Below are 27,672 nucleotides of genomic sequence, written 5' to 3'. Positions count from 1 at the left end.
ATGCCGCAGAGCAACTAAGCCTGTGCGCCACAACTACTGAGCCTGCGCTCTAGAGCCCACGAGCCACAACTACTGAGCCCACATGCCACAGCCACTGAAGCCCGTGTGGCTAGAGCCCGTGCTCCACAACAAGAGGAGCCACTGCAATAAGAAGCCTGCGCACCGCAACAAAGAGTAGCCCCCGCTTGCAGCAACTAGAGAATGCCCGCGCACAGCAACAAGGACCCAACGCAGCCAAAAATAAACAAATAAATTTATTTTAAAAACCCAAAACAGATTTGATCCCATTTACTCTCCTATTTAGATACTTTGTGTGTGTGTGTTGGGGGGAGGAATTCTATTTAGGTTTTTTGTTTGCTTTTTAATTTTAATTTTTTGGCCATGCCATGCTGCCTGCAGAATCTTAGTTCCCTGGCCAGGGATCAAACCCACCCCCCATGCAGTGGAAGCTCAGAGTCTTAACCACTGGACCGCCAGGGAAGTTCTCTATTTAGATTCTTAATGGCTTTCCATAACTTCTAGGAGAAAGATCAATTCCTAATGGGATTTATAAGACTGGGCCATGTTCCAGTCAGGTGGCTTTCTTTTCCTGGGATGTCAGGGTCTCTCCTGCCTCAGGGCCTTTGCACAGGCTGTCCCCTCTGTCTGGAACAGTCATTCCTTGTTCTTTACTTCACTAACACCTTCTTATTGTTCACACATCACTGCCTCAGGGAAGTCTCCCCTGACCCCAAGGCTAGTTTAGGTCCTGCTACTACATGCCCTGAGGGAACCCTATAATATTTTTACTTAGCACTGATCAGCTTGTAATGATGTATTTCTAGGATCATTCGGTTAACCTATGTTTCTCTCACTAGACTGGTAGGCTCTATGAGGACAGGGACTGTATTTTGTAGATCCTGTGTCCCTGGTACCTCACCCCAGGGCTGCTATGTAATGTGTGGGCCCCATGTAAAATGAAAATGCAGGGCACTGTTCAAGAAGTAGGAAAAAAGTGTCATTAAAGGTAGTAAAATATACAGCTTTTTCTTTTCTTCTGTGTTCTCTTTCTCTCTCGACTTGTCACAGTATTTTTTAAAAAATTTGTTTTTGATTGTAGTTGCCTTACAGTGTTGTGTTAGTTTCTGGTGTATAACAAAGTGATTCAGTTATATATATCTAATGGAAAAGAATCTTAAAAAGAATATATCTATATGTATCTAGATATATTCTTTCAAGATTCTTTTCCATTATAGTTTGTTTGTTTGTTTGTTTGTTTGTGGTACGCGGGCCTCTCACTGTTGCGGCCTCTCCCATTGCGGAGCACAGGTTCCGGACGCACAGGCCCAGCGGCCATGGCTCACGGGCCCAGCCACTCCGCGGCATGTGGGATCTTCCCAGACCGGGGCACGAACCCGTGTCCCCTGCATCGGCAGGCGGACTCTCAACCACTGCGCCACCAGGGAAGCCCTATAGTTTATTTTTAAAAACATTTTATTGAAGTATAGTTTGTCATAGTACTTTTATTTGCTCTTTCGTGTTATCCTAAGTTAAAAGGTTAAAAAATAAATTTAAATTATCGTCACGAATTTTCATTCATCTTTACACTGTACGTTGCAAATTTTAAATGGAAATGTGAGCCTTTAGCTGCTATGTGGAATCAGCAAAGTCACACAGTTCACGGCGGGTTCATGTGTATGTATTTCATTCTTACGGGAGCAATGGACGTGCTGCATGAACGAACTCGGACGTCTCTCTCCCTCCTGACATGCGCCATTCCACCCCGGCACTCTGCCTCGGGTCACTGATGACTCAGGCAGGGCTGCAAGGAAAGGGAGCTGGCGGCTGCTCTGTCTTTTCCTTTCCTTCCGTGTAACCATTTTCAGCCTAAGCGTTGGTTAATAGGGACGTAACATCAGTAGCAAAGGATGTGATAAGGTTTCTTGGTCATTTGTGTCTCTTCGAATATCACTGCCTCCTTTCTGCGCACAGAGCCAGCTCTGCGTTGGATGGATGGTGTGGCCTCTCCAGCCCTTGGGCCCCCCACCCGTCAGTCGGGGACCTGACAACCCTCCCCTCTGTGCTGACTTGAGTCTCCCTGCACTGACCCCACGGTGTGTGTCCCCTGGAGCTCCCTGCCCACGGGGTGTCGAGAACGCTGCACGGGAGTGGGCTGAAGGGTCAGGACACACTCGCATGACTCGTCTCCTGTCCGCGTGCGCTCCCCCTGCACTGGACTTCCCTGACCACCTTACAAAACAACAACGTCAAGGTAAACTGATGAACGATTTCAAGATGTTGGCAGCACAGCATTAAACCAAATGCAGGGTCCTTCTGAGCATAGGACCTTGTGTCATTTCACAGGTCACATGCTCATGAAGGTGACCCTTCAGAACATACATAGTAGACACTCAAAAAACGTGTTAAATGAATGAGTGAGGGGTGTCACTTGATATAAGAGAAACAGTTCATTTGGTTTTGATAAAAACTAAAGACCTCCGTCCTCTATCACCTTGGAGATGCAACATAAATGTCAGAGGGGCACCCCTGCCTGGAATTGCGTGTTTGGGGAGAGATGCTTCCTCTCATGTTTCACAGTGAGAGTGAGAGAGGAGGGGAGAGGGGACGGAGAAAGGCTGATGGGTCTCCAGACTCGCCTGTCAATTAATCACTGCATTTTGCACGTACAGCATGTAACATCTTGTAGCCTGTGCTCTTAAGCCCTGGCCTCTGTGTGAATTAAGCTTCGCAGCTCACTGCCTTCACCCACCTCCTCCCCACCTTTCAGCCTCCACCCTTACTCCAAGAGACCCAAAGTTGCTACTTCCTCTGCACAGGACCTCTGGGAGCCAGCCTGGAGGGAACGGGGCATAGAGCAGCTCAGCCAAGGTCAGACCCGCTGGCTGCTGGGTGACGCTGATTCCTTGTCCTTGGCTTTGACTTGGGTCCACAGCTCGGCTCGTGCAGAAAGATATTTGAGAATTGCAAAGGCCAGGAGGCAGGAGACCTCAGCTCAAGATCTGGCTTTGTTCTACAGCACTCCATCGTGTGACCCTTCTCTAGGTCTCTGTCAAATGAGAAAATGAACTAGATAAGTGGTCTCCAAGCAGTGTTCCCAGAACCTCCAATGTCTCAAGAATTACACTGGTTGGAGGAAGGGAGAGTCTCCCCAACTTCAGTCACTGATCATCATCACCATCATCATCACCATCATCAACACCACCACCACCATCATCACCATCATCAACATCATCACCATCAACACCACCATCACCACCACCACCACCATCATCATCAACACCATCACCACCACCACCACCATCACCATCAACACCACCACCACCATCACCACCATATCATCATCACCATCAACACCACCACCACCACCATCACCATCATCAACACCACCATCACCACCACCATATCATCATCACCATCAACACCACCACCACCACCATATCATCATCATCACCATCAACACCACCACCACCACCACCATCATCACCATCATCAACACCACCATCACCACCACATCATCATCACCATCAACACCACCATCACCACCATATCATCATCATCACCATCAACACCACCACCACCACCACCATCATCACCATCATCAACATCATCACCACCACCATCACCACCACCACCACCATCATCATCACCACCATCACCACCACCACCACCATCACCATCAACACCACCACCACCATCACCACCATATCATCATCATCACCATCATCAACACCACCACCACCACCATCACCATCATCAACACCACCATCACCACCACCATATCATCATCACCATCAACACCACCACCACCACCACCACCACCATCATCACCATCATCAACACCACCATCACCACCACCACCATCATCACCACCATATCATCATCATCACCATCAACACCACCACCACCACCATCATCACCATCATCAACACCACCATCACTACCACCACCATCATCACCACCATATCATCATCATCACCATCGTCATGGCAGACACTCACTGCTCCAGGGGTTATCTTAAGGCTTTAGATGTAGTAACTCATTTAGTAGTCACAATATTCCTATAAGGTGGGTTTTAACCATTACGCCCATCTTCAGATGAGGAAACTGAGGAGCTGAATAGTTAAGTGACTCGCTCCGGGTCACACAGCTAGTAAGTGACGGAGCAAGGACTTAAACCTTGTGGTCTGGCTCTACAGCACACCTATGTAACCACGCCATCCCCATCTTATCTAACCACCCGCCTCTCTGTTCATCCACCCATCCGTGTTCCACGCAAGAGTCTATTTGATAAAGAAGGATTCTTCTGAAAAACTATTAAAAAGGATAAAGAGGTGAAAACTACTAAGTATTGCCATTCAAACTGGAGAAGCCCCAGGGGGTGGGGTGCTAGGATTGCTTCCCACTTCCTGGGTCATTCTCAGAGCAGCTTCTGTGGGTGGGGCGGTGGGGGGGGTGGTGAGGAAAAGTTGGCAGCAATCAGAAAAAGAGAATATTTCAAAACAATTTGTCAAATGTGACACCCACAGCTTCTGTGGAGACGATGCCATGTGAGAAAGTCAGGCGTTTTGGCTGTGGCTTCCTCCCTCCTCCCTCTCCCTCATCTCTCCCTATTCCTGGAAAGGCAGAGCTGGAAGGGGTTAAAAGGGATTGGCTGGTATAATGAGACTTCAGAGGGCTGAACTTGACCCATGGGAGAAAGGTCAAGGGAGGCAGATTACAGCTCAATGTAAGTAGAATCTTCCTAGCCATGCTGTCATCCTGAAATTAGACAACCATCTCGTGACGCAGGGACTTGCTTGTCCTGGGAAATCTGGGGCAGAGCCTGGTGATTTGGGACGACACGGTGGGATGCTTGCGTTTGCGGGGGAGGGTGTCCTCAGGTAGGTGAGCGCCCAGGCCATTCTTTCTCCTGGATCCAGTGATTCCACCTCCACCCCGACTCCACAGCGGGACTCCTGAGGTCTGGAGAAAAGCAGACCTTGGCCCCAACTCACGGGCTTGTCGGGGCAAAGGGGAAGGATTCGAACCAGTAACCAGGGTTCGCAGACCTGTGGCTCCAGCTGCAGCCTCTCAAATGTTCTCAGCGACACGCACAGCACTCCCTCAAAGGAGGAGGACAGTGCCCTTATCACTCCAGGGCTTTCTGGAGCATCTCTAGGCATCTGCCGTGGAGGCTTATGACCTTCTCCAAATTCAAGGCAGGCCTTTTACTGGGGCTGGAGATGGGGGGACAATGGCGGAGGGGTGTTCCCACCTTCAGCTGGGCCCACAGGTTCTGTTTGGATCTGGACTTCCTCCTAAAACTATGTATTCACCACTTTCCTGTTCACACAGAACATTCACAGATGTGAGCTCAGGGGATACCGCTACTGACCCCTTCACAGATGGAGGTGGGGATGCGCAGAGACAGCGACCATGACTCCGGAGAAACCTGTACTGCCCCTACTCTGGAAGCCGGTGGCGTGTACTCTATAGCAGGTACCGTGTAGCCACAGCATCCGCATGAGGTCCACCGTACGGGTGAAGGAACGCAGACTCAGAGAAGGTGAGTAATTTCCCCAAGGCCTTATGGGTGGAAGGGTTAGAGTGAGGGTTCAAACCCACAACTGCCTCCTCCAGAATCCACGTTCTTTTCCATTCCTACATCCAGAGGAGCCCCAAGGAAATGGTATCTTGGGAGAATGGGTGTGCAGCTCTCTTCAAGCCAGAAAGCTTGGGATGCCTTCGGAATGGCCCGGAACCCGGCAGGACTGGCCTGATCCATCGGGGGGCAGTTAGGGTGACTAGGGCTTCCCCAGCTCAAACCCCGACTGCAGGATGACCTCGGAGGCTCCTTCTGAGGCCCATGCCATGAACTGCACACCCTCAACTGAACTTCGCTCTGTGAGACACAGAAACGCCACCTCCTGGGCTGCGTTTGAAAGAAGCCCTGTCTGAGGAGACCCAGGGCAGCCTGGCCTGAGGGGGGTCTCGGGCTCTGGCATCTACTAGCCTTGGGAAAGCCACATTATTCCCGTGTGCCCCTGCACCCTTTTCTGTACAATCAGGTTAATACAGATACTCCATGGAGGAGGACTAAATGACACTGTGTATCTGTGAAAGTACTTTGTACATGGTATAGCATTACTATATTTATTACCGTGTTATATAAGCTTTATTAAAATAAAGCTGATTTTATTGGACACGTGCTCTGTGCCAGACATGGCTCTAAGTGCTTTAATGCTTCACCTCATTTAAGCACACATACAAGTATAAGGTCATTGCTGACCATCCCCTAAAGTATTCTTTCCACGTCCTATCAGGATGTCCGAATATGTGGTGCAGAGGAAGAGGAGTAGGGGCTTAGAATAGGAGACCTGGGTTCCGGTCCTGGTGCTGCCATCATTGGCTGTGTAACGTCAGGAAAGCTACTCACCCTCTCTGAGCCTCACTTGCCACATCTGAAAAACGTACTTGTCTTGCTAACCACTCGCTGAGAATCAAATAAAATGAATACGTGTGATTGCACATCTCACGCACTATTTATCCTTACAATATTCTTACAACTTATGATGGGGATTCAGTTATTATTCCCATTTTACAGTTAAGAAAACCCAGGCACAGAGAGTGAAATACAAATTCTGGCTAGGACTATCATCACGGTTATTATATAATAAGGCAAACACCTGTGAAAACAGGCCCAAAAGGTCACTGGAAGAGGCTGTGTTTGCTTTACTTCCCTGTAGGCTGATAGCCTGATTTATTTACAGTCCTGGCAACAAAATACATAAGAAGCATGTGTGAGCCCGAGTTCTGGTTTGTATGGAGCCCAGAGGCAGAGGGTTGGACAAAATGCCCCCGAATGCCCCCTCTAGTTGTCTGGCATCCATTGAATCTCGTGGGCCGGAGCAGACACTGCCACTGTTTCTTCCCCAGCCCCACCTGCCCATCTGGCGAGCTGTCCAGTAAGAGCTATGTGTGAAATCCGTGGGTCTTCTGTGCTGAAGTGAGAGGATTCCCAGCCCACTCATCCCCCACCGTGCGAGGCATCGTGTGGACAGAGGTGGTCAGGTCGTTGAGGGAGAAGAAAGGCACAGATTCACACCCTGGGCCAGAAAAACTGAATCCCTTGCTGTCCATTGGGCATCAAAGCCCTCATCAGTATTCCTTCTGCTCTTACCAAGTTACCCTAGAGTTATAATTTTACCAACATATACGTCCTAGCTAAGAGGGAAGTCTTAAAACCCCACCTCCTTCAGGAAGTCTTCCTGAACTGACCTCAGTGTTGAAACATTTTACTGTTGATTATGCATACACGTAGAAAAGTACATACACACACCACACACACACACAATTTAACCAAGTGTCCTACCACGTCATTTTAAAAGAGACGTCGGAGGGACTTCCCTGGCGGTCCAGTGGTTAAGACTCCGTGCTTCCACCGCAGGGGCTGCGGGTTCGATCCCTGGTCGGGGGAGCTAAGATCCCACATGCTGCACGGCATGGCCAAAAAATAAAACAATCAGTAGGAAAACAAAAGCGACATCGGAGGCTCAAGGGGGTAAAGCGCCATTTTCTGTGGCTGAATTCTTCCCTACGACTGAGCATAACTGTGCACTGTCCTCTCTCTCACCGCTGTCAACCACCACCTTATTCTTCCACTGAACACATATCACTGCAATATTGGCCCAAGGCCCTGGGATGAGGGCAGATCAGGTGTGGTGGGGTGGGTGCCCAGATTTATAAGGCACTAATTCTTGCCCTGGAGGAGTTTGCAGTCTAGGAGGAGAAGACAACTACATGGATAGCCAGATAACAGAGAGAGTGGTTAAAGTCAGAGAGAGAGAGAGACATCAAGGCGCTATGAGAATCCAAACAAAGAAGAGAGGATGGAAGATGCTCACGGTGTCAGTGGTCTTTATACTGAACCTTGATGGGATGGGATCTGGACACGCAGGGATTCAGAGTGAGGAAGAGCGCTTTACACAAAATAGAAAATACCAGGAAGATGGACTTCCCTGGCGGTCCAGTGGTTAGGACTCCGTGTTGTCACTGCCAACGGCCCAGGTTCAATGCCTGGTCGGGGAACTAAGATCCTGCAAGCCGCGTGATGCGGCCAAAAAAAAAAAAAAGTGTCCTGAAAGGGGAATGGTAATCTCTTCCCAGCCATCCTCAGAGGGTGGATTGAGGATGACATGACAACGAACATGAAGGTGTCCTGTGACCTGGAAAGGCATTCCCTTTATTGCTCTCCAGCCCGGGAGCGCTCCACATTAAGGTGCATCGGAATCACCTGAGGTGCTCGTTAAACATGTAGTTTTTGGCTTCCAGCCATAAAAAATTGGCCGGAAGCCAAGAACTGGGACTGCATTTGCCCTTCTTCTATCAACGGCTAGAAAATTGCTATATTCCAGGATACACATATATTTAAAAACCAATTTCCAGACATTGGGAAACTAGCTGCACAGGGCTACGGTTCCTGAGAAAAGGAATGCAAACCAGGTGAGCCCTGATCGCCCTGGCTTGCCGCCTGGGAGGAACTTTCAAGATGGCTATGCAGGGAGGGGGACCAAAGCAGAGCACGACAATCTCTCGGAGTTGAGGTCATAGACACTGGAGCTTGGGGAGGCTGAGGTGGCTGGAATTTACGGGGCAGAGGTAGAGAAGAAGGAGTTATACGAAGAAAGCTCCAGGAACCCGCAGAGAGCCCCCTTGAGTCTGTTGCTAAACACTGAACTGTACACATCCAGGGTAACACTCTACAAGACTCAGCAAATAATGACGGGGTTTAAGCTGAACAATTCTCAGGGCTCACACAGGCTGGAAGAGATTAGAGCTCTGACCAGCCAGTCTGAAGAGACCTTGATGGCGTTCAGTCAGATGACAGAGTGATCGCACCACAGCAGTAGGGATAGATTAACCCTAGAATAATGATTACTCTAGACTGGCCCTTCAAAAAAGCCTGGAAAGTAGTCTTGAAAGGACCAAGTGGATCCACGGGTAACTTAACTACTTGCAAAAACAAAGCCCAACACTCTTTAAAGGAAAACAACAAAATCCAGCACTCAACAAAGTCACATTCAGAATGTCCAGCATAGCATAAAACAATTACTAGATATGTGAAAAAGCAGGAAAATGAGACCCAAACTAGGAGAAAAACATAAACATAATGAGGTGAGAAATGTAAGATATAAAAAAGAACTAAGTGGAACTTCTAGGGGTAAAACTATCCTCAAAAAGCTCAGAGGGAAAAAAAGACTGGGAAAAAAAAAAAAAAAGAATAGAGACTCAGTGACCTGTGGAATAATATCAATCAGTTTGGATAGTTTCTGTTGCTATATCTTTAAGTTTATTGATTTTTAAAATTCTGTAGTGTTTATCTGCTTTAATCCCATCCAGTAAAACTTTCGTTTTAGATACTGTATTTTCACCACTAAATGCTATCTATAAGAAAAAAGACTTTAAATTTAAAGACACAGATAAATTTAAAGGATGGGAAAAAATGTAACATGCTGTATTAGTTTTCTGTGGCTGCCAGAACAAATGATCACAAATGTAGTGGTTTAAGCCATTCAAATGTATTATCTTACAGTTCTGTAAGTTAGAAATCCAACATGGGTCTCACTGGGCTAAAATCAAGGCATCGGCAGGGCTGCATTCCTTTCTGAAAGCTCTAGGGGAAAATCAGTTACTCTGCTTTTCTAGAGATGACCCACATTCCTTGGCTCATGGCCTCTTCCTCCATCTTCAAAGCAAATAGAGTAGGTCTAGTTCTTCTCACATCACACTACTCTGACCATTCTTTTATTGTCATGTCTCCAAGTGCCTACAGCCAGGAAAGGTTCTCTGCCTTTAAGGAATCAGGTGGTTAGATTTGGCACACTTGGATAATCCATGACAATCTTCCCATCTCAAGGTTTTAATTTTAATGGCATCTGCAAAGTCCCTTTTACCATGTAAGGTAACATATTCATAGGTTCCCAGGGGTAGGATATGAACATTTTGGGGAGCTATTAGTCTGCCTATCACACATGCAAACATTAACAATGAGAAAGCTGGAGTGGCTACCAGACACTTGCACATGAAACGTTCATCAAAACAGGCTGTAGACTGGACCATATAAAAGGCCCAGAAGTTTCAATAAATGTAAAAGAGATTGAACTCACACAGAGTATGTTCTCTGACCACAAAGGAATTAAATTAGAAATCAGGAATAGAAAGATTTGGAAGTAACAAGGGAAATTACAAAATATTTTGCACTGAGTGAAAATGAAAACAAAATTTGTGGGATGCAGCAAAAACAGTGCTGGGTGGGAACTTTAGAGCTTTAAGTGCTTATATTAAAGAAGAAGAAAGGTCCAAAGTCAATAATCAAAGCTTCTGGGACTTCCCTGGTGGCGCAGTGGTTAAGAATCCGCCCGCCAATGCAGGGGACACGGGTTCGAGCTCTGGTCGGGAAGATCCCACATGCTGCGGAGCAACTAAGCCCATGCGCCACAACTACTGAGCCTGTGCTCTAGAGCCCGTGAGCCACAACTACTGAGCTCACGTGCCACAACTACTGAGGCCCACGCACCTAGAGTCCGTGCTCTGCACCAAGAGAAACCACGGCAATGAGAAGCCCACGCACCGCAACGAAGAGTAGCCCTCGCTCGCCGCAACTAGAGAAAGCCTGTGTGCAGCCATGAAGACCCAACACAGCCCAAAATGAATAAATATATAAAATTTAAAAAAGATTTTAAAAAAAGGCTAATAGGAAAATATTACAAACAACTTCATGCCAATAAGTTTGACTCTTCAGATGAAATGGACACATTCTTAAAAGACACTTATATCTACTTCCTATTGCTGCTGTTTACCACAAAGATGGTGACTTTTTTTTTTTTTTTTGGTCGCGCCTCACGGCTTGCAGGATCTTAGTTCCCCAGGGACTGAACCCAGGCCCACAGCAGTGAAAGTGCCAAGTCCTAACCACTAGACCACCAGGGAATTCCCCCATTTAAAACAACACAAATTTACCATCCATCTTAGAGTTCCGGAAGCCAGAAGTCCAAGATGCATCTCACCTCGCTAAAGCCAAGGTATCGGCAGGATTGCATTCCTTCTGGAGGCTCTGGAGGAGAATTTGTTTCCCTCCCTTTTCCAGCTTCCTTGCCTTCCGGCTTCCAGACAGCACTTGCCTCACTGTGACCTCTGCTTCTGTTGTCACGACATCTCCTCTCTGACACTCTTGACTCCCTCTTACAAAGACTCTTGTGATTACACTGGACCCATCAGATAATCCAGAATAATCTTCCCAATTCAAGATCCTTATCTTTACCGCATACTTAAAGTTGCTTTTGCCATATAAGTTAACATATTCACAGGTTTTGGCGATTAAGACAAAGGCATCGTTGGGAGGTCATTCTGCCTACCAGAGACACAAATTGCCAAAATGGATACACAAAGAAAGAGAATGTTGAATAGCCCCATATATACTAAAGAACTTGAATTTGCGGTTTAAAATCTTCCCACAAAGAAACCTCCAGGCTGGCATGGCTTCAGTGGTGAATTATGTCGAACATTTAAGGAAGAAATGGAATTTGACTCATCATATCAAACACAAAAATTAACCTGAAATGGATCATAAGCCTAAACATAAAAGCATAAACAATAAACCTTCTAGAAGAACACATAGAATATGATTTGGGCCTTGGGACAGGCAAAGAATTTTTGATAGGACACAAAAAGCATGAACTATAAAAGAAAGAAAGAAATTTTTCTTCATCAAAATAAAAACCTCATCAAAAGACAATGTTAAGAAAAAAAAGGTAAGCCATAGACTGGAGAAAATATGTGCAAGGCATACATCTGGCCAAGACTACTTTCCATAATAAATAAAGAACTCTTACAACTCAAAAATAAGACAAACAATTCACTAGAAGCAGTGGGTAAAGAAGATAATGGCCAAATGGCCAAAAGCTCATGAGAAGATACTCAACAGCAATAGTCAATAGGGAAATACTTACTAAAGCCATATTAATATACTCCTGATTGATAAAGTAAAAAAAAATGGCTAAAAATACCAAGCGTTAGCAGGGATGCAAAACATCTGAACCTCTCACATACTGCTGGTCAGAATAAAAAATTGTACAACCACTTTGGAAAACAATCTGACAGTTTCTTATTAAGTTAAATATATATATATATATATATATATATTTTTAGTATATGACTTGGCAACTCCAATTCTAGATTTTTCCTTCTGATAAGACACATGTAACATAAAACATGAAACATATGAAAACATATGTCTACACAAAGACTTGTCCTTTAATGATCGTAGCAGCTTTATTCAAGATAACCAAAACCTGGAAACAACTAAAATGGCCATTAATAGGTGAGTAGAAAAATTATGGTATACCCATACCATAGAAGACTACTCAGAAATAAAAAGGAACAAACTATTGATACCTATAAGAGAACAGATGAACCTCAAAAATATTATGCTGTGGAAAAAAAAAGAAGACACAAAAGAGTATATATTCTATGATTGCCATTTACATGAAATTTACACGACCAGGCAAAACAGATTAATCTGTCTTGACAGAAAGCAGATCAGTAGTTGAATGGGGATGAGGATGACAGCAATTGACTGCAAAGGGGCATGAGGTAGTAACCTCATTTTTTGCAGTGATGGAAATTTTGATTTGAAGGTGTATATATTTGTCAAAATTCATTGAACCGTGCACTCAAAGTGGGTACATACTATTACATGTGAGTGGTAACCCAATAACTTTTTTTTAAATGAAACAAAAACAATTAAAAATATGAAAACACTTGGGCCCCATTCCAAGTGATTCCAACACAGCAGGACTAATACGGGGCCCAGAAATCTATGTTTTAAACAAGCTCCATAGGGAACTATGCTGCAGGCTGTCTTGCTTATAGAAACAGTATTGGTTTCTATGAACACCCAACTCTTATATTTAGACAACAAATCAACTAGGCAAGCAAAGAAAATTCAGAAGAAAAGTGTTTGAGTTTTTGTGGGCTCTCATTCCACCCCTCAACCTCCATTCCTCAGCTGGAACACCGGTCACTACCAAAGCCTCCTCTTGGAAGCTGGCTCAGCTATGGCTAAGCTTCCTTCATGCATTCTTTACAAAAGGAAGTCTGCTAGGAAAATGGATGGGAGGAAAGCACATAAAAACACAAGTGCAGAGAAACCAATATATTTATTTGCAGAGCACAGATCCTTTCCCATAATGTCATTCAAGTCTGGCACCAGATGGGCTTGGCTGGCCCAGCTCACGGGACACGTGGTACCAACAGATATGCCTACTCTGGGGGGGGGGGCAGCAGGTCCACAGGGAGACTGGTGGCCCACCTGTGTGGAAGATACAACAGTACAACAGATATGCTAAGGGTACTCATAGCCCAGACAAAAGGGTCATTTTTTTGCCAGATTGGATTGAACGGAGATGCTCTATTTCCATTCCCTAGTCTTTTCCTGCTGCCTGACGTATCTCCCGTCTTCCTCTGTTCTACTTGTTGAAACACTTCCCATCCTTCAAGGCCCAGCTTGAATAACGCTTCCTCCTTATCAGATCACCACAGTCAAACACAGCTTCCCACTCCCCGAACTCCTATGGCACTTGGCTTGAAGAGCCCTTACAGAAATTTTGATTGGTATTTTAGATATTCATGTGCATGCTGTATCTACTCTACTAGGTTGTAATCTTGCTTATAGAAACTATAACTTATGGTCCATGCTAGGGCTAGACTACATAGTTCCTAGTACGTTACTTGGCACTTAGTGTGTGTTTTATGTACCTGTATTGTAGAAAGTAATGAATGATTCAGTCCATGCGGATTCCTATCTCTGAGCTTTTGCTTATGCTGTTCCCCCTTTCTAGAAAATCCTTCCCACTTCAAGTGTTATTCCCTCCAAGGAGCCTTCCCAAATCCCCAAGCTGTTGGGCTCCTATAGCGCTCTGGGCCATCTCTATCTTATCACTTACAACTATGCCTTCTATTGAAATTAAATATTTATTACCTGTTTCTCCTACTTAATCAGAAGCTTCAAGAAGCCAAAGAGTCCGTCCCAGTCATCCTTATCTTACCACCACCTAGCACAGTGTTCCATTTCATAAATATTTTCCAGACAGAATGCTCTCTTAAGAAGTTTCTGGAAGCATTAGCCCTGTGACACAGAGGGCCCTGTTTATTTAGTCTGTGTTCCCATTAGAGTGGCCCAAACTGTCCTCAGGTCTCATTCCCAGAGAAAATCCAGTGGAAACAGCCTTCCCACCCGAACTTTCTCCTTGGCTGGAGGAGTAGGACCAGATGTTCCCTCTGGGGTTCCTTACTGTCCCCTGATCCTCCCGATCCAGGGAAGACCCCAGCAGGACAGACTGCCGAGCGTGTGGCCTCTCCTCACAAGGTCTTTAAGGGGGACCCCCGTCCTCTGGGATGACTGGACATAGGAAAAAGAACCCGTGACCTTCCATACCACCTCTGTCCAATACACTTCTCTCTCCTTTCACCGCCTTCCCTTTCTGCGCTTCCTCGTTCTCCCAGCCGCGCTCTCCGCCTCCTCTTTCCTCCTCTGCTTCTGCTCTCCTACCGGTCCCACCGCACCCTCCCGGCGCCGCTGCTTCCGCCTGGCCGGCTTTCCCTTTCTCGCCAGATCCCGCTCATCCATCCCGGGTCCCTTCGTTTATCCTGCTCCTCTGCCAGCCCTGCAGGAAGCCGAGACTCCTCGCGAAGCTTAGAGGTGGTGGGGGGGGGAGGGGTGGGCCCTGGCGCCGCGGTCCCGCCCCTCGTGCGTGTGTGAATGTCTGTGTGGCGGTGACGCGGCGCCGGCAGTGGCGAGGCGAGCGGATCGCCGGGGCTGCTCGGCTCCTGCGCGCCCTCGCGCTCCCCGCCGCCCGCCCAGGCGCAGGCAGGGCGCAGGCGGCGGCGGGCGGCATGGAGAGCTTGCTGGAGAACCCGGTGCGCGCCGTGCTCTACCTCAAGGAGCTCACGGCCATCGTGCAGAACCAGCAGAGCCTCATCCACACGCAGCGCCAGCGCATCGACGAGCTGGAGCGGCGGCTGGACGAGCTAAGCGCCGAGAACCGCAGCCTGTGGGAGCACCAGCAGCTGCTGCAAGCCCTGCCTCCGCCCGGGCTCGTCCCCCCGTCGCCGGCCCCGCTGCCGGCCACCCCGGCCGCCGCCGCCTCCGGGGCCCAGGAACAAATCCGGGACCACGGACAGCTCCCGCCCACCGCGCCCGAGAAGCCCCCGCTTCAGCACCAAGGACAGCTCCTGGCGCAGCCCCAGCCGGGCCCCAGCGGCAGGGCTCACGCATCCCAGCCGCCCCACCAGCACCCGGCGGCGGGGCCCGGGGCCGTCGCCGACAAGGAGAAGGAGCGTCCCCCGAGCTGTTGCGCCGCTGCTGGAACCCTCCTTCAGCACAAATCCCCCGCCGCCCTCGGCAAGGGCGTCCTGAGCAGGAGACCCGAGTGAGTGGGGAAGGCGGCACGGGGACCAACGTGCCGGGAAGAAGGGAAGCAAATGGGCGTGAGGAGGGGACAAGGGGGAAGTGGGGTGCACCGGAGACCGAAGGACTAGGGCCTTCAGTGTGCTTGCGGGGAGAAGTGTGTCAAGGAGGCTTGGGTGAAAGGAGGGAATGATATCAGAGTGGGAGAGGGCTTGGGAGGTGCTGGAGCAGACGGCAGTATCCCAACCGTCACTGGGGGCAAAGGAGGAAAGAAATGAGGGTTTTTGGAAAGTGGCACATTTTAAAGGGGACAAGACTGGGGGGCAGATTAAACTGAAGAAAAGAGAACAGTTAAAGAATCTTTTCAAGTTAGGAAAAATCTGGATGGGAGTTTGGGTAGTAAAATTATTCGGATGGAGAGTGAGCTACGAAAAAGACAGAGGCTTGGCAAAGAGACATGTTGAGAGCTTTGAAAAGGGCAGGGTCCAGGAACGGTAGACCTGGGGTCTGAGGGGATTCAGAAGGCAGAGCACAAGGCTGAGAGGCAGGATGATGTGAGAAGGTGGGGGGCTGGAGACAGAGGAAGAGGAAGGGTGGGAGAAAGCGTTTCCCAGAGGAACGAGGTGGCTCTTTAAGTGATGCAGTGGGAGTCCAAGCCAGGAATGGCTCATTTGGGGACGCTTACTCTGCTCTGACCTGAGTGGGCACCTTTCTTCTGAATGCCCACAGACCCAGAGGGGTGCAAGGTAACAACCCACCAGGCCCATAGAGGATCCCTTTATAGTGTCAGGATTCAGTCTGGTTATAGCTTTTTCCTCTGACTCAAGGAGGATTTCTGTGCAGGGTGTTAGCAGTCGTGGAAAGGGGATAATGATGAGAGAGACAGTTGGCTTACGGAGATGGTATTTGGATGGAATTCCTGTTTAAATCTCTGTTGTGGCTGGTGACTGCAAACCTTGCTTCCCCTTGGTTATTTGGTGATGACTGGAATCCCATGTTAGGTCCAGAGAGAAATATGCTCATTAGCCCCTGATGAGAAACTCTAGGACTTCAAGCTCTTTCTTTATGCCCAATGCCCATGAACTAGAGATATGGGAAGAAGAGATGAAAGCGGACTGGAATATTCTCTCCTGTGTATTGGGAAGGCTGTGACCATGTCAGCTTCCTTTCTCTGATTAGACAGGTGATAGAACACCTCACGGGAAATCGGAACCTAGTCAGCTCCTGACCCTGACTATGGGGATGCTAAGGGAGTTGGGGGCGGGGGTGGGAAGGGTGGAGAGCCAAGAATCATCTTCAGCAGCCTTGGCGTGCTTTAGTCTAGGGCTACTTGTGAAGATTTGATGTAGACTCATTTTCTCCTCACATCTACTGCAGAGTTAGACAAGTTGGGTCAGAACACAGGGTAGATTTGACCAGAACTTTGGGTCCTTAGGCAGAAGATCCAGGAGGATCTCGCAGCATTTGATGCAAGTCCCAAGATGTGGTTTTCCTTCCTACCTTCCTCAATGGCCCATTTGCCCTTCCTTCGGTTTAATGGTTTTTTTTCCTTATCTGGCAGAAAAAGCAGAAAGTCAGTTTTCCCTCAGTGCCCATGGCTCAGCAAGAGGCAAAAGGCAAAAGGCAAAAAAAAAAAACACAAAAAAAAACAGAAAAAACCCCACAAGATATTATGTGGCTTTTTCCCCAAATATGGGCAGCTATTCCATTCCATTTCCCGGAGGGCAGCCACAGCTTCATGGGAACTGTGGTTCTTCTCCTGATTCCGCTCCTCATGCCCTTTGGTGTCTCCCTCCTCTTCCACCACGTCCCCACATTCTTTGCATCCCTTCAGGGGACTGTGTGGGCAAGACCGGTTGAGGAAAGGTCATTTTTCTTGGATAAGGACTTTGCTGTGGCCCCCAGGGTGGCTTACAGAGCCAAAGCTCTCCTGCTCAGGTGCTCTTGTTGGGAATCCAGGGATTGTAGGAATCACCTGGATCCCTACCCATCCTCACATGTCAAAACTGGAGAACAACCGTCGTGTCCTCATCTTTCCTTCTCCCTTGTCCTGCTTTTGCTTCCCAAGGGAGCAGAACAAAAATAAGTAGTTAAAATGGTGGAAGAGAGTGGAAGTTTTGGAAATCTTTCAGGTGGGAAGTTGTGCCAGGCACCAAGAGGTTAAACCCAGCAGTAACTCCTTCCTTTCTCCAGATCCTCCAGCTTTTCCCCCCTGCTCCCCAAGCCTGGACACCCAGAGACTTAGAGAGCTCAGACACGCACGCCTCCTCCCTCTTCCTGCAGCTCCCTCCCCGCTCGCATGAGAAATCATGGATATCTAGGTGGACTGAATGCCCTTTGGATCACCCATTTCTTCCCACTGTTTTGCTTAACTTCAATCCAAGTTTCCCCCCCTAGAATCTCAAGAAGGAATCATCTTTGCTGACTACATGTTTAGCCCCACCCTGCTCTCCACCCACGACCCCAGTTTTGCACGTCTTGTCCTCCTCTGCCCAGCCTCTCAGTGGTGTAGGGCTAGATGCAGGCGGCAGGCAGGGGCACCTCTCCATGGATCGGGTGACATGGGGAGAGGGAGAGCTGAGCCAGAAGCCCTCTCCCTGGGGCCTCTCCTGGGGATCTCCCTGATGAATCAGTTCTCTACTGGGCATGCTGACGTAGGAGGAAGAGCCGGCGGAGGGGGGTCCCTGGGTCGTAATTTTGCTGAAATCCATTCTCATTTCTTACTTCACCTTCTCGGGACTCATTAGGCTGAGAATGCAGCTCTGGTGAGGTTGCTGAGGGGTGGGTGAGGGTTACCAGGGGCCAGGCAGCGTGAGATGCATTATCTCACCACACAGCTTATCTCTTAGCCCCAGAACGCATCTTCCTCCCCAAATCCAGGAGAGGCAGGAGCCCTGGGGATCCTGGGGCTGGGAAATAATAGATTGTTTAATTGTCATCAGATCTGCATTAACATGCAGCCTGGCCTCTCTCCCTCCTTCAGCTGAGGGAGCTACTGAAGGTGATGGCCTTGGAGGTCGGGCCAAGGAAGCAACAACGTGGGTGTGAGTGAGCTCAAAGGCATCACGGAAGAATGACACCCGAGGGGTTAAAATTCTTTCTCTGCTGCTTCCTGGCTCTGGCTAAACTCCAGCCCCCACTGCCTTTGCCTCTTAATGAGAGCAGCAATCTAGCTTCCTCCTCTTTATTTTTTCAATCAAGGCTCACAGCATCTACAGAATTGATTGTCCCTTTCCTGGCTGGAGCCAGAGCCTCAGCTTGACCTGGCAAAATCCCCTCCGCGTCATGGAAGCACATGACCCGACCTGAAGCTCCTGGCTTCAGTGGGGCCACAACTTCTCTGTCTGAGCATGTGTTGGTCCACCCACCCAGCCGTGCATTTAGAGCCAGTGGATCCCAGTGTTTGCCCAAGTCCCCAAGCCCACAGGCAGAGGATTACTGGAGGGTGGCAAAGATTCTTGCCTTATAATTCAAATTCAGCACCTACCCTGGGCTCCCTACCTCCAAGGGACCATGAAGTCCGAATAGCTCCTGTGTTCTCCTCTTCCTCCCTTGTCTTTCTTTATACCCTTCCTCTTCCTCCCTACTTTCCCCCTTTCTCCTTTTCCTTTCTTTGCTCTTACCCTTCTTCCCTCCCCTCAGATATGTTCCCTCTCCTGTATTTTCTTCCTTCCATCCTTTGCTTCCATTTAAGCTGCGTAGGGAAGTCTCTTCCTCTCTGCTCCCATCCTAAGCATAAACTGAATCTTCAGTCATCTTTTGAGCACCATGGTCTCATGCTACCTGGAGGCTGGGGCACGGCAGGAAGACCACTGGATGTGCTTTTTTAGCCTGTTGTCTGAGATGCTGATTGGAGCCGGCATCTCTGCTCCTACTGAGTCAGGGTTGTCTGCCTGGAGGTGGCAGACAGCCAAGACTGGCCCCTCCTGGGAGCTATTAAGAGAGTATGACGGTCTGTCTGTCAGTCCACTCTACTGTATCAAGCGTCTGGTCCGTTCAAAATCCTGCACTCTGTGCTGCGAAAAGACAGGAAAGACGCCGACAGTCCTTGCTCAACACCCTCGAGACACAGATCTAGAAACATCTAAATAAGTGGAAGCAGACTGCAGGTGCCCAGAGCTATCCTCTATCAGAACAGAATGGGGTTAAGAGGGTGGGCGTACAAAGCATGCTCAGAGCCCAGAGGGAAGGGTTCCTTGGTTGGCGTCAAGGGCTTATGTCAGGAATAGCGAGAGTCAAGGAGAGCTGGAAGCCAGACGGAGCCGGGGGAGTCGATCCAGAGATGTCTGTGCTACATGTGCTCACCATCCCACCCTCTGACCTACAGCCCCTCCCCCCACCATCCCTCCCCCGACCAGGCTAAACCCATCAACGTGGGAAGGAGATCTCTGCCTTGCGGCCAAAAGCCCTTCTTGCTGAGGAAGCAACGTTACCGCCTTGCTCCCTGGCCTGCCTGCCCTCCTTCTCTTTCCTATCTCAGCGAGGAGAGAACTTCTGGCTGGTCACCTGGAAAAGGGGGCCGAATGAAGGCTCACTGAGAGGAGGGCGTGGGTGTCTTTTGCTCACTCAGCAGCTGGTACGGAGCAGGCACTTGTGACGATCTGCTGTCCCCTGCCTCTCCGAGGGCCTGGACCACAGTTCTTCCCTCCCTCTCATCCAAAAAGAAACCAGTCACCCTGGCCTCAGGAAAACCCGACGGCCCCCCTGCTGCTCAGCAGCCCGTGTGCCTTGCTCCCCCGCCATCTCCTTCCTAGCCAGAGCCCTTCCTGGGCCCACACAGTCAACACCAGAGGCCCTTGCACAGGCATTTGGCGCGTCTTCCTCTTGGCCTGAAACCCAGCGGGAGGAGCAGCAGTTGGTCCTGCTGATTCAGCAAATATCTATGCGGCCTGAGTTTCAAAGATCACTTACGAAAAACAAAAAACGAAAAACAACGGCAGATGGGGGTCAGGTCTGGGGGGGAGAGTGAATGAAAGGGAGGGTGACATGAAAAAGTGGGGAGAGCCAGGACAAGCAGCTGGACCCTGGTCTGGAAAGAGGCTTGGATCTTGGATTGAAGTCCCACGTAAGGGGTTTCTTAGTAAGAGGACCTGGGGGTGCTTTCATTGCACCTGGCAGATCCCCAAATGCAAGGCCATCTGGCAGGATCTCCGAGGCTTGGGTCACTGCAGCGCCTTCCTCCTCTGCTTCTGGAAAAGCACAAAGCGCGGGTTCCCACACAGGCTGCAAAGGGTTTTTGTTTTCACGCAGGAATGGAGTGGTCCTCTCCATTTCAGGCAGTGAGGGCATTAACAAACAGACAGGGGCAGGAGTAGAGGGAGGGAGAAATGAGGCTGTTCAGGCCAAGAGGAACTTAAGGAAACCACAGAATCACAGAATTTTCAAGATCTAGGTGGTTCAGAACATGGGCTTTGGAGGTAGGCATACCTGGGTATGAATCCTGCTCCACCACCTACCAGCTGGGACACCTTACATTCACGGTGTACCTTCTTTGAGCCTTGGTTTTTTCATTTATGATATGAAGAATAATATCTACTTTAAAGGGTTGTTGTAAAATTTTAAAATTAGATAGTTTTTTTTTTCTTTTTACTGTTTCAGGCACAAAGTAAGTGCTCAATGTATTGTAACATTTCTATGGATAAAGAAACCAGGGCCCAGGCTTCCCTGGTGGCGCAGTGGTTGAGAGTCCGCCTGCCGATGCAGGGGGACACGGGTTCGTGACCCGATCCGGGAAGATTCCACATGCCGCGGAGAGGCTGGGCCCGTGAGCCATGACCGCTAAGCCTGCACATCTGGAGCCTGTGCTCCGCAACGGGAGAGGCCACAACAGTGAGAGGCCCGCATACAGCCAAAAAAAAAAAAAAAGAAAGAAACCAGGGCCCAAGGCTCATCCAGAGTTAGACCATAGCTATCGAGGAGAATCCAGGTTCAGGATTCCTTCAGGAATTCTTCCAGGCCACCTTTCTAGAGTGACCTTTCCTCAACCACTCCCCTACCTCTGGACAGTGTGCACCCAAGCTATTCCAGATATGTGAATGGGCGCCTGCCTTAAAATGCAGCTAGGCAGGACAAATCACCATCCCTTAGTGATCTATAATGAGGTCTCACAACTGTATAGCTGGGAAATGCTTCCTTAAGCCCAACCTAAATTTCTTCGGTTGCATTTTCAGATTGTTTGCACTTCTCTTAAGGACACTGAAGGGATCTGAGCTACCACCCAACACCCCATGGGGATGAGAATGACCTCATCCATTTTCTAAATGGGGAAACTACAGTCTCATCCAGCACGCAGACGTGACAAGGACAAAAGTGGAGAGTGGGGACCGGAGTCTGGACCAGGAGACGGCCTCCCATTTGCTGGGATGAAAGCTAAATCCACTGCTCCAAATTCTTCCATCCCGGGGATGGAAGGGAGAAGGTAGAACCGCACTTTGCAGGACTCTGAGGTCAGAAAGCGACACAGAACAGCAGGGAGGGGCCGAGAAAAGGGAGGCCTGACCCGACGTGGGGTTCTGGTGGAGGCTGGGGGGGAGGGTGGCTGGCGGAGGACTCTGCTTTTCCTGGTCAAGCCCAGAGGGTAAAGGAAAAGAAAGGGTGGCAAGGTAGTCGTGTCTGTGTGTGTGTGTGTGTGTGTGTGTGTGTTGAGACACGGCGTGGGGCAAAGGCTGTCGTGCTGTTGCTGTTTGGAATATCCCATCTGGAGGATTATGTAACTCTGCGATACTGATGCCTGGGCTGTGCTGAGCGCTCCCTTTCCTCGCCAGCTGGGGCCCGGGCTCTGTGGACAGGGGGCCTGCAGGCCTGTCCAAGTCCAGAGAAGTGCCTCCCTGCCCCATACCCTCACGCTGTATGGTGGCAGGTCATTTCCTCTGGGCCACAGCTGCAGGGGCTGGAGGGCCTTAGGAGCTGGACCAGGGTCCCCCAGCCCCTCTGGGGAGTCAGGTGAATGTCAGAGCTGGAAAGGTCCTGTTAGGTCATTTGGACCGAACTTCTCATTTGGCAAATGAGAAAACTGTGGCCCGAGACAGAAGTGACTAGTGCTTCCAAACTGGTTAGTAGCCGAACTAGGTACAGAACTCAGCTTCTCTAAACTCTTCATCCAGTACTCTCGTCAACATAGTGAGGGACCAAGAGGACCAGTCAGGACTGCTCCGTGGGTGCGCATGGCCAAACTTACCGCGAGTTATGGGGGCTTTAGGCATTCCACGGAGGTCTCTCTGCCTTCCAGAATATCTCGCCTATGCCAGCAATTCCACAAGTAGAGATTCCTTTGGGTACTTCAAGGTTATCCCCCTTGTTAAAATGCAGATTCTCCTAGGAGAGGAGAAAAAAACAACACATTTGGCTCTATTAGACTGTTGCACTTCAGCATGACAGAGTTTGAGCCGTTTCTGAAGGGCGGGTTTGATAAGGGAGAAGGATGCCTAGCGGCCAGGGCAGGACGCTCATAAGGCATTGAAGGGCTCATGGGGGACACTGTTGAGAGTCTAAATGGTCTTCACCTCCACTGTATTTTGCAGAGAATTAGCACTGCCTTGCCTGGGCCTGGTAAGCAAAGGGCAGGGACCCAGGGCACTCACTCCCACACTGGCTTGTCTTGGAAAAGTAATTATCTGGGCTGGAGAAGGAATACTTCCCCAAGGAGCTTCATGTGTAAAAGTCATAACGCAGGAATTTAAGGAGCATCCTGGTGCTTGGTAAGCACTTTTGATGCTTTCTAGGCTCTTAAAATTTTTTTTTTTTTTTTTTTTGCGGTACGCGGGCCTCTCACTGTTGTGGCCTCTCCCGTCGTGGAGCACAGGCTCCGGACGCACAGGCTCAGCGGCCATGGCTCACGGGCCCAGCCACTCCGCGGCATGTGGGATCTTCCCGGACCAGGGCACGAACCCATGTCCCCCGCATCAGCAGGCGGACTCTCAACCACTGCGCCACCAGGGAAGCCCTTAAAATAATTTTTTGGATGGCAAAATTTCACACAGCTCTATTGGGGTTTGTCATGGTGGGGATGAATAGCATGGGGGATGGAGGCCAACTCAACACCTAGTAGGTGTGTGATGAGTAATGCTGGAAGGAATAAACTCTCAGTGCGTAGGGCACAGGCAGGCCCATCCACGCTTGAGTGGAGGGAGGGGGTATGGAGTCAGGGCTGAAGAAGGTCTCAGCTGGAGGGAGCCCCACCAGGGGGTGGGTTATGCCCTGGCCCACGAGCACAGTTTCTGCAGCTGAGCACCTGGGAAATGCTGGATCAGAGGCTTAGCTCTTAAGGCCATCTGGGGAGTGAGGGGGACCTAGGTGCCCCTCGCAGCTAACAGATCCCACCTCAATTCTACCCGTGAGTATGGAGAGCCCTCCTCCCGCTCTGCCCCCAGCCTCTGCCCAGTCCAGTCTTTAGCCTGGGAAGCTGCATTAAGAATGAAGCATGAGAAAGCCCTTGGAGTGTTTCACCTCAGACACCCACATGCACGGCCTGTCAGCAGGTTGAACCAGAAATGGAAAATGGACCTATGAGGATGGGAGGGAAAGGAAGCCGGAATCGTGGCCATGTCTCCAGGGAGAAAGAGACGAAGGAAAGCTGGATTCTGGGGTCCCACTCTGGCCTGGGAGAAGCAACAGGAAGCAGCATCCGGCTCCAGGCCTCTCCTCTTTCTCTGCCAGGCAGTGGTGTCAGCTCTGGTCAGGGAGACGTTAGGACCCTGCTGGGAGGTGACTGGATGTGAGTCTGGTGTGGCTGCATTTGTGGGACTGAGGGGGTGCGTCTGAGTGTGGGTGAGCATTTTCCTGACTTGGGCTGGGGGAAAGGGGTGAGGACCCCACCACACAGCACAGGCCTTCTTCCTGTCTCCCCACCCCTGGGGCTCGTCACCCTGTCAGGACTCTGGGTTCCTTCTCCTTTTCTCTGCGTGCTTGTTTCTCCCTTCTGGCCAGCCAGTTCCTCCCGTCTGTAAAATGGGGCGAGTCTACAGTGCCTCCACGCCCCGCTTTCTACCCCTCACTCTGGTGTAGGAGACCTGGCCTCTGGAGGCTGTGAGCTCCTGGGAAAAAGGCTGCCTGGACGGTGGGCGGCGTAGGGGCGAGACATCTGGGGGTCTAGTGACACATTGTGTTTGGAAGGTCAGGTACCAGCAGCAGCAAGATGCATGCCAAGCTGCAGCGTGATCTTCCCTGCACCCGACTTGGCCTACCTGTGGCCAGGGACTGGCACTCATGACCTCTCTGGGCTGGACAAGTCAGGTCAAACCAGCTGTCCCCCTGCCTCCAGTCAGGAATGCACTCCCCATCCCAGCAGAGAGGCAAGGGAATTCCACCATTTCTTCTGTGATAAATGATTCCAAACGACCACAATTTTCATTCAACACATCAATCCAACACAATGATTATTTAAAACAGCAACAGCAACAAAAACTCTGCAGAGCAGTTGGGAATCTCTTGCCTACGTCTAGTTTCAGCGCTTCCAGTGCACAGCCTGGTCTTTACAAACGGAGATGCCCTGGTGCTTCCAAACCGGCTGGTTGGGCGTCTTGGACACTCCTGGAGCTACTCAACTCATAAGAGCCCGTGGGTGAGGGCCAAAGGGAATTCCAGAGGCAGGTGAAGGTACCGTGCTGCACAGCACTGGATCGGGGTGGGGAAGGAGCCCAGAAGCTAGACTGAGCCCAGAAGCCAGGACTCCGGAGTTCCGACTGCTGTGCCCACCCTCACAGACCCCAAGTGTGAGCTTGCAGCAAACCGCTCCCCCTTCGCTGGGCCTTGGTGTCCCCTCTGCCCAACGGGGACAATCAGTCTTTGCCCACCTTTGGGCCCCTCTCTGCCCTCAGTTCACTGAGTCTGTGGCAAAGCAGGGCTGTTCAGAGGCTGCTGCAGCAGAAAGCACTTACCTTAGATGGGCAAAGTGACTTCCAAATGGTAAGAGCCTTAGGAAGGGAGCTCAGAATCCACTCTCCATTTCGAGAAAACAAAGGAGACAGACCCTGGGGCCGGGTGTAGGGCGGCCGGGCCCCGCAGGTCGGGGAGGGCGGGGTGAATTCTGCAGGGGCTTCCAGCTCCAGCCTCCCAGGAATTTCCACGGGGCCCCCTCTGGACATTGGCGCGTCAACAGCTGGAGGGGGGCGCTAAGGATGCAGCCCCCTCCTCCCCGCGACTCGCCGGGAGCCTGGGGAAGCCCTTCCGCGGGCGGCGCATCCCTCGGGCTCCGGGGGGGCGGACCCAACGAGCCGGGCTCGCGGCTGCGTGGGCGGCCTGGCGGGCGGCCGGCGGGCGGCGCGGGATCTACCCGCCCACGCGCCCCTCGGCGCTTCCCAGCGGGGGCGGCAGAGTGAGCCCCCACCCCGGCTCCCGGAAGCCGCGCGCCCGGCGCCCATCCCGGCGTGGCGGCTGCTGAGTCACGCGCCCGGGAAGCGCGGCCGCTGCCCGCCCCCCATTTCCCCACTGCGCGCCCGGGCCCCGTGGGGGTGGGGAGGGCGCGTCTCGCGGGTCCGCTGCTCCCCTCCCCCCGCCCCCGCGGCCCTCCCCCCTAGCCTGGCGAGCCGCCCGCCCACGTCGTCTGGGAGCATCCCAGACGCGCGCCTCCCGGGGGAGGAGCTTCCGGGCTGCGACCCCGCCCCAGACTCGACAGGCCGGGCCGCTGCCCGAGGGTGCGGGCGCTCCGGGCGGACGTGCGCTCCTGTCCCGGCCTCCGTGGGCCACTGCCCGGGCTGCGGGGGAGGGCCATCGCCTTCCTGGGGGAAGCCGCGGGGGCGGCTAAGAGGTGCGGGTCAGGGTGGTGTCACGGAGGTCCAGTTCTACCGAGCATCCACCTCCCTAGCCTTCCTTGTACCCGAGTCACCTTGGCCAGAGAATCCCAGCTCCGTCTTAGCCTTACATATCTATATGTGTATTCTGTACAAATACAAATCTTCGAGTTCTGGCCCAGCCTGTGGTAACCATAGTAGTTCAGAAGGTGGCCCTGGGGTTTGAACCCTGACTCGGTCCTGTACTAACTGTGATTCTCAGCAATGACAGCCTTGGCTTCCTTGTCTGTAAAATGGGGGTAGGATTAGTGATGACCTCCCAGGACCGCTGTGAAAATTCAGAGTTGATGCCAATAAAGCACCGAGCAACCCAGGCGCCTGGCGCAGTGGGAACTCGAAGGACAGCAGTTATTTGGGGACCCCTCTGGCAGGAACTGGGCCAGAAAGTGATTTTTGAAGGCAGAGGCTTCCCGAGGGCTCCGAACAGGGCTCCTCCTTCCCTCCCTGACAGCCTGTCCCCCTCCCTGGCCTCCTTTTCTTTCTCTTTTTCTTTCCGGTGAGCACACTGACGCCTACACTTTCTGCTCCACGTGGGTCTGGGGGTGTCTCTGCCCACCTGGTCACTGGCTTCTAGCTTTCAGAACACAGGAGCTGGAGACAGCCCTGTGGCCCAGGAGGTATGGCTCGGCCAGTGGGGGCAAGGAGAGTCCCTCCCTCCCCCTTCCCCCCTCCCCCCTCCCCCCAGCGTTGCAGGTTCTGGACCTTGCCTGGCTCTGGATGGCACCTAGGAACCCACTGGCTTTCTCGGCCCCGGGCCACACAGATGGGACCTGTCAAAAGAGGTCAATGAAAGTCCCTGGGCTCTTTCTGCTGTCCTTCCACTTCTGGCCACTTGTACTTCTGCAAGTGGCTTTCATTTTAACACCCAAAGAGCTGAACTTTTCACATGGCTCCTTCGGTTTTCATTTTGTTAATCTGGTTGTGTTGTTTTTAAAAGTTAATTTACTCTTTTCAAACAGGTAATACTTCGACATAGTCCAAAATTTGAAAGATGCAAGTGTTTTCAGTGAAAAGTGTCTCCCCGCCCTTGTTTCCCACCCACTCACCCACAACCCTACCCCCATCCGCTGTCCCCAGCAACTACTGTTAGAAATTTCTTGTGCATCCTTCCAGGGACAGTCTATGTATATTCAAGCAAATATATATATATATATATATATATATATATATATATACACATATATATATATATATATATACTTGTTTAGATATGTGTATGTTTCTTTTTACACAAATGGTAGTATACTATATGCCATTCTGCATCTTGTGTTTCTTTTTCCTCCCCCTAATAATAATCTATCCTGGTGATCCTTCCATATTCAGTATAAAAAGAGCTGTCTCATTCCTTTCAATAGCTGTAAAGTATTCCATTGTGTGGCTGTGAATCTAGGTCCTTTCTTCTCCTCTGCTGAGCGTGTAGAAGGCAAGCTCTGGGTAGCC

The 27,672-nt window shown here is 50.5% G+C and overlaps 1 protein-coding gene across 1 annotated transcript in view; it reads left to right on the top strand.

Moving 5' to 3' along the window:
- Positions 1 to 14,931: 14,931 nt before the first annotated feature.
- The window catches only part of IQSEC3 (IQ motif and Sec7 domain ArfGEF 3), a gene marked incomplete at both ends in the record, with an annotated part of 87,989 nt that continues 75,248 nt past the window's right edge, over positions 14,932 to 27,672 (top strand). Inside the window, one exon of the mRNA XM_081250192.1 lies at positions 14,932 to 15,467. Coding sequence (XP_081106318.1) covers positions 14,932 to 15,467 — 536 coding nt within the window. The remainder of the gene's footprint in view (positions 15,468 to 27,672) is intronic.

The sequence above is a fragment of the Mesoplodon bidens genome (genome assembly GCF_964165515.1).
Source record: "Mesoplodon bidens genome assembly, chromosome: 11".
Taxonomy (NCBI): Eukaryota; Metazoa; Chordata; class Mammalia; order Artiodactyla; family Ziphiidae; genus Mesoplodon; species Mesoplodon bidens.
The sequence above is the reverse complement of the archived record's forward strand: the minus strand, read 5'-3'. Positions and strand labels throughout refer to the sequence as shown.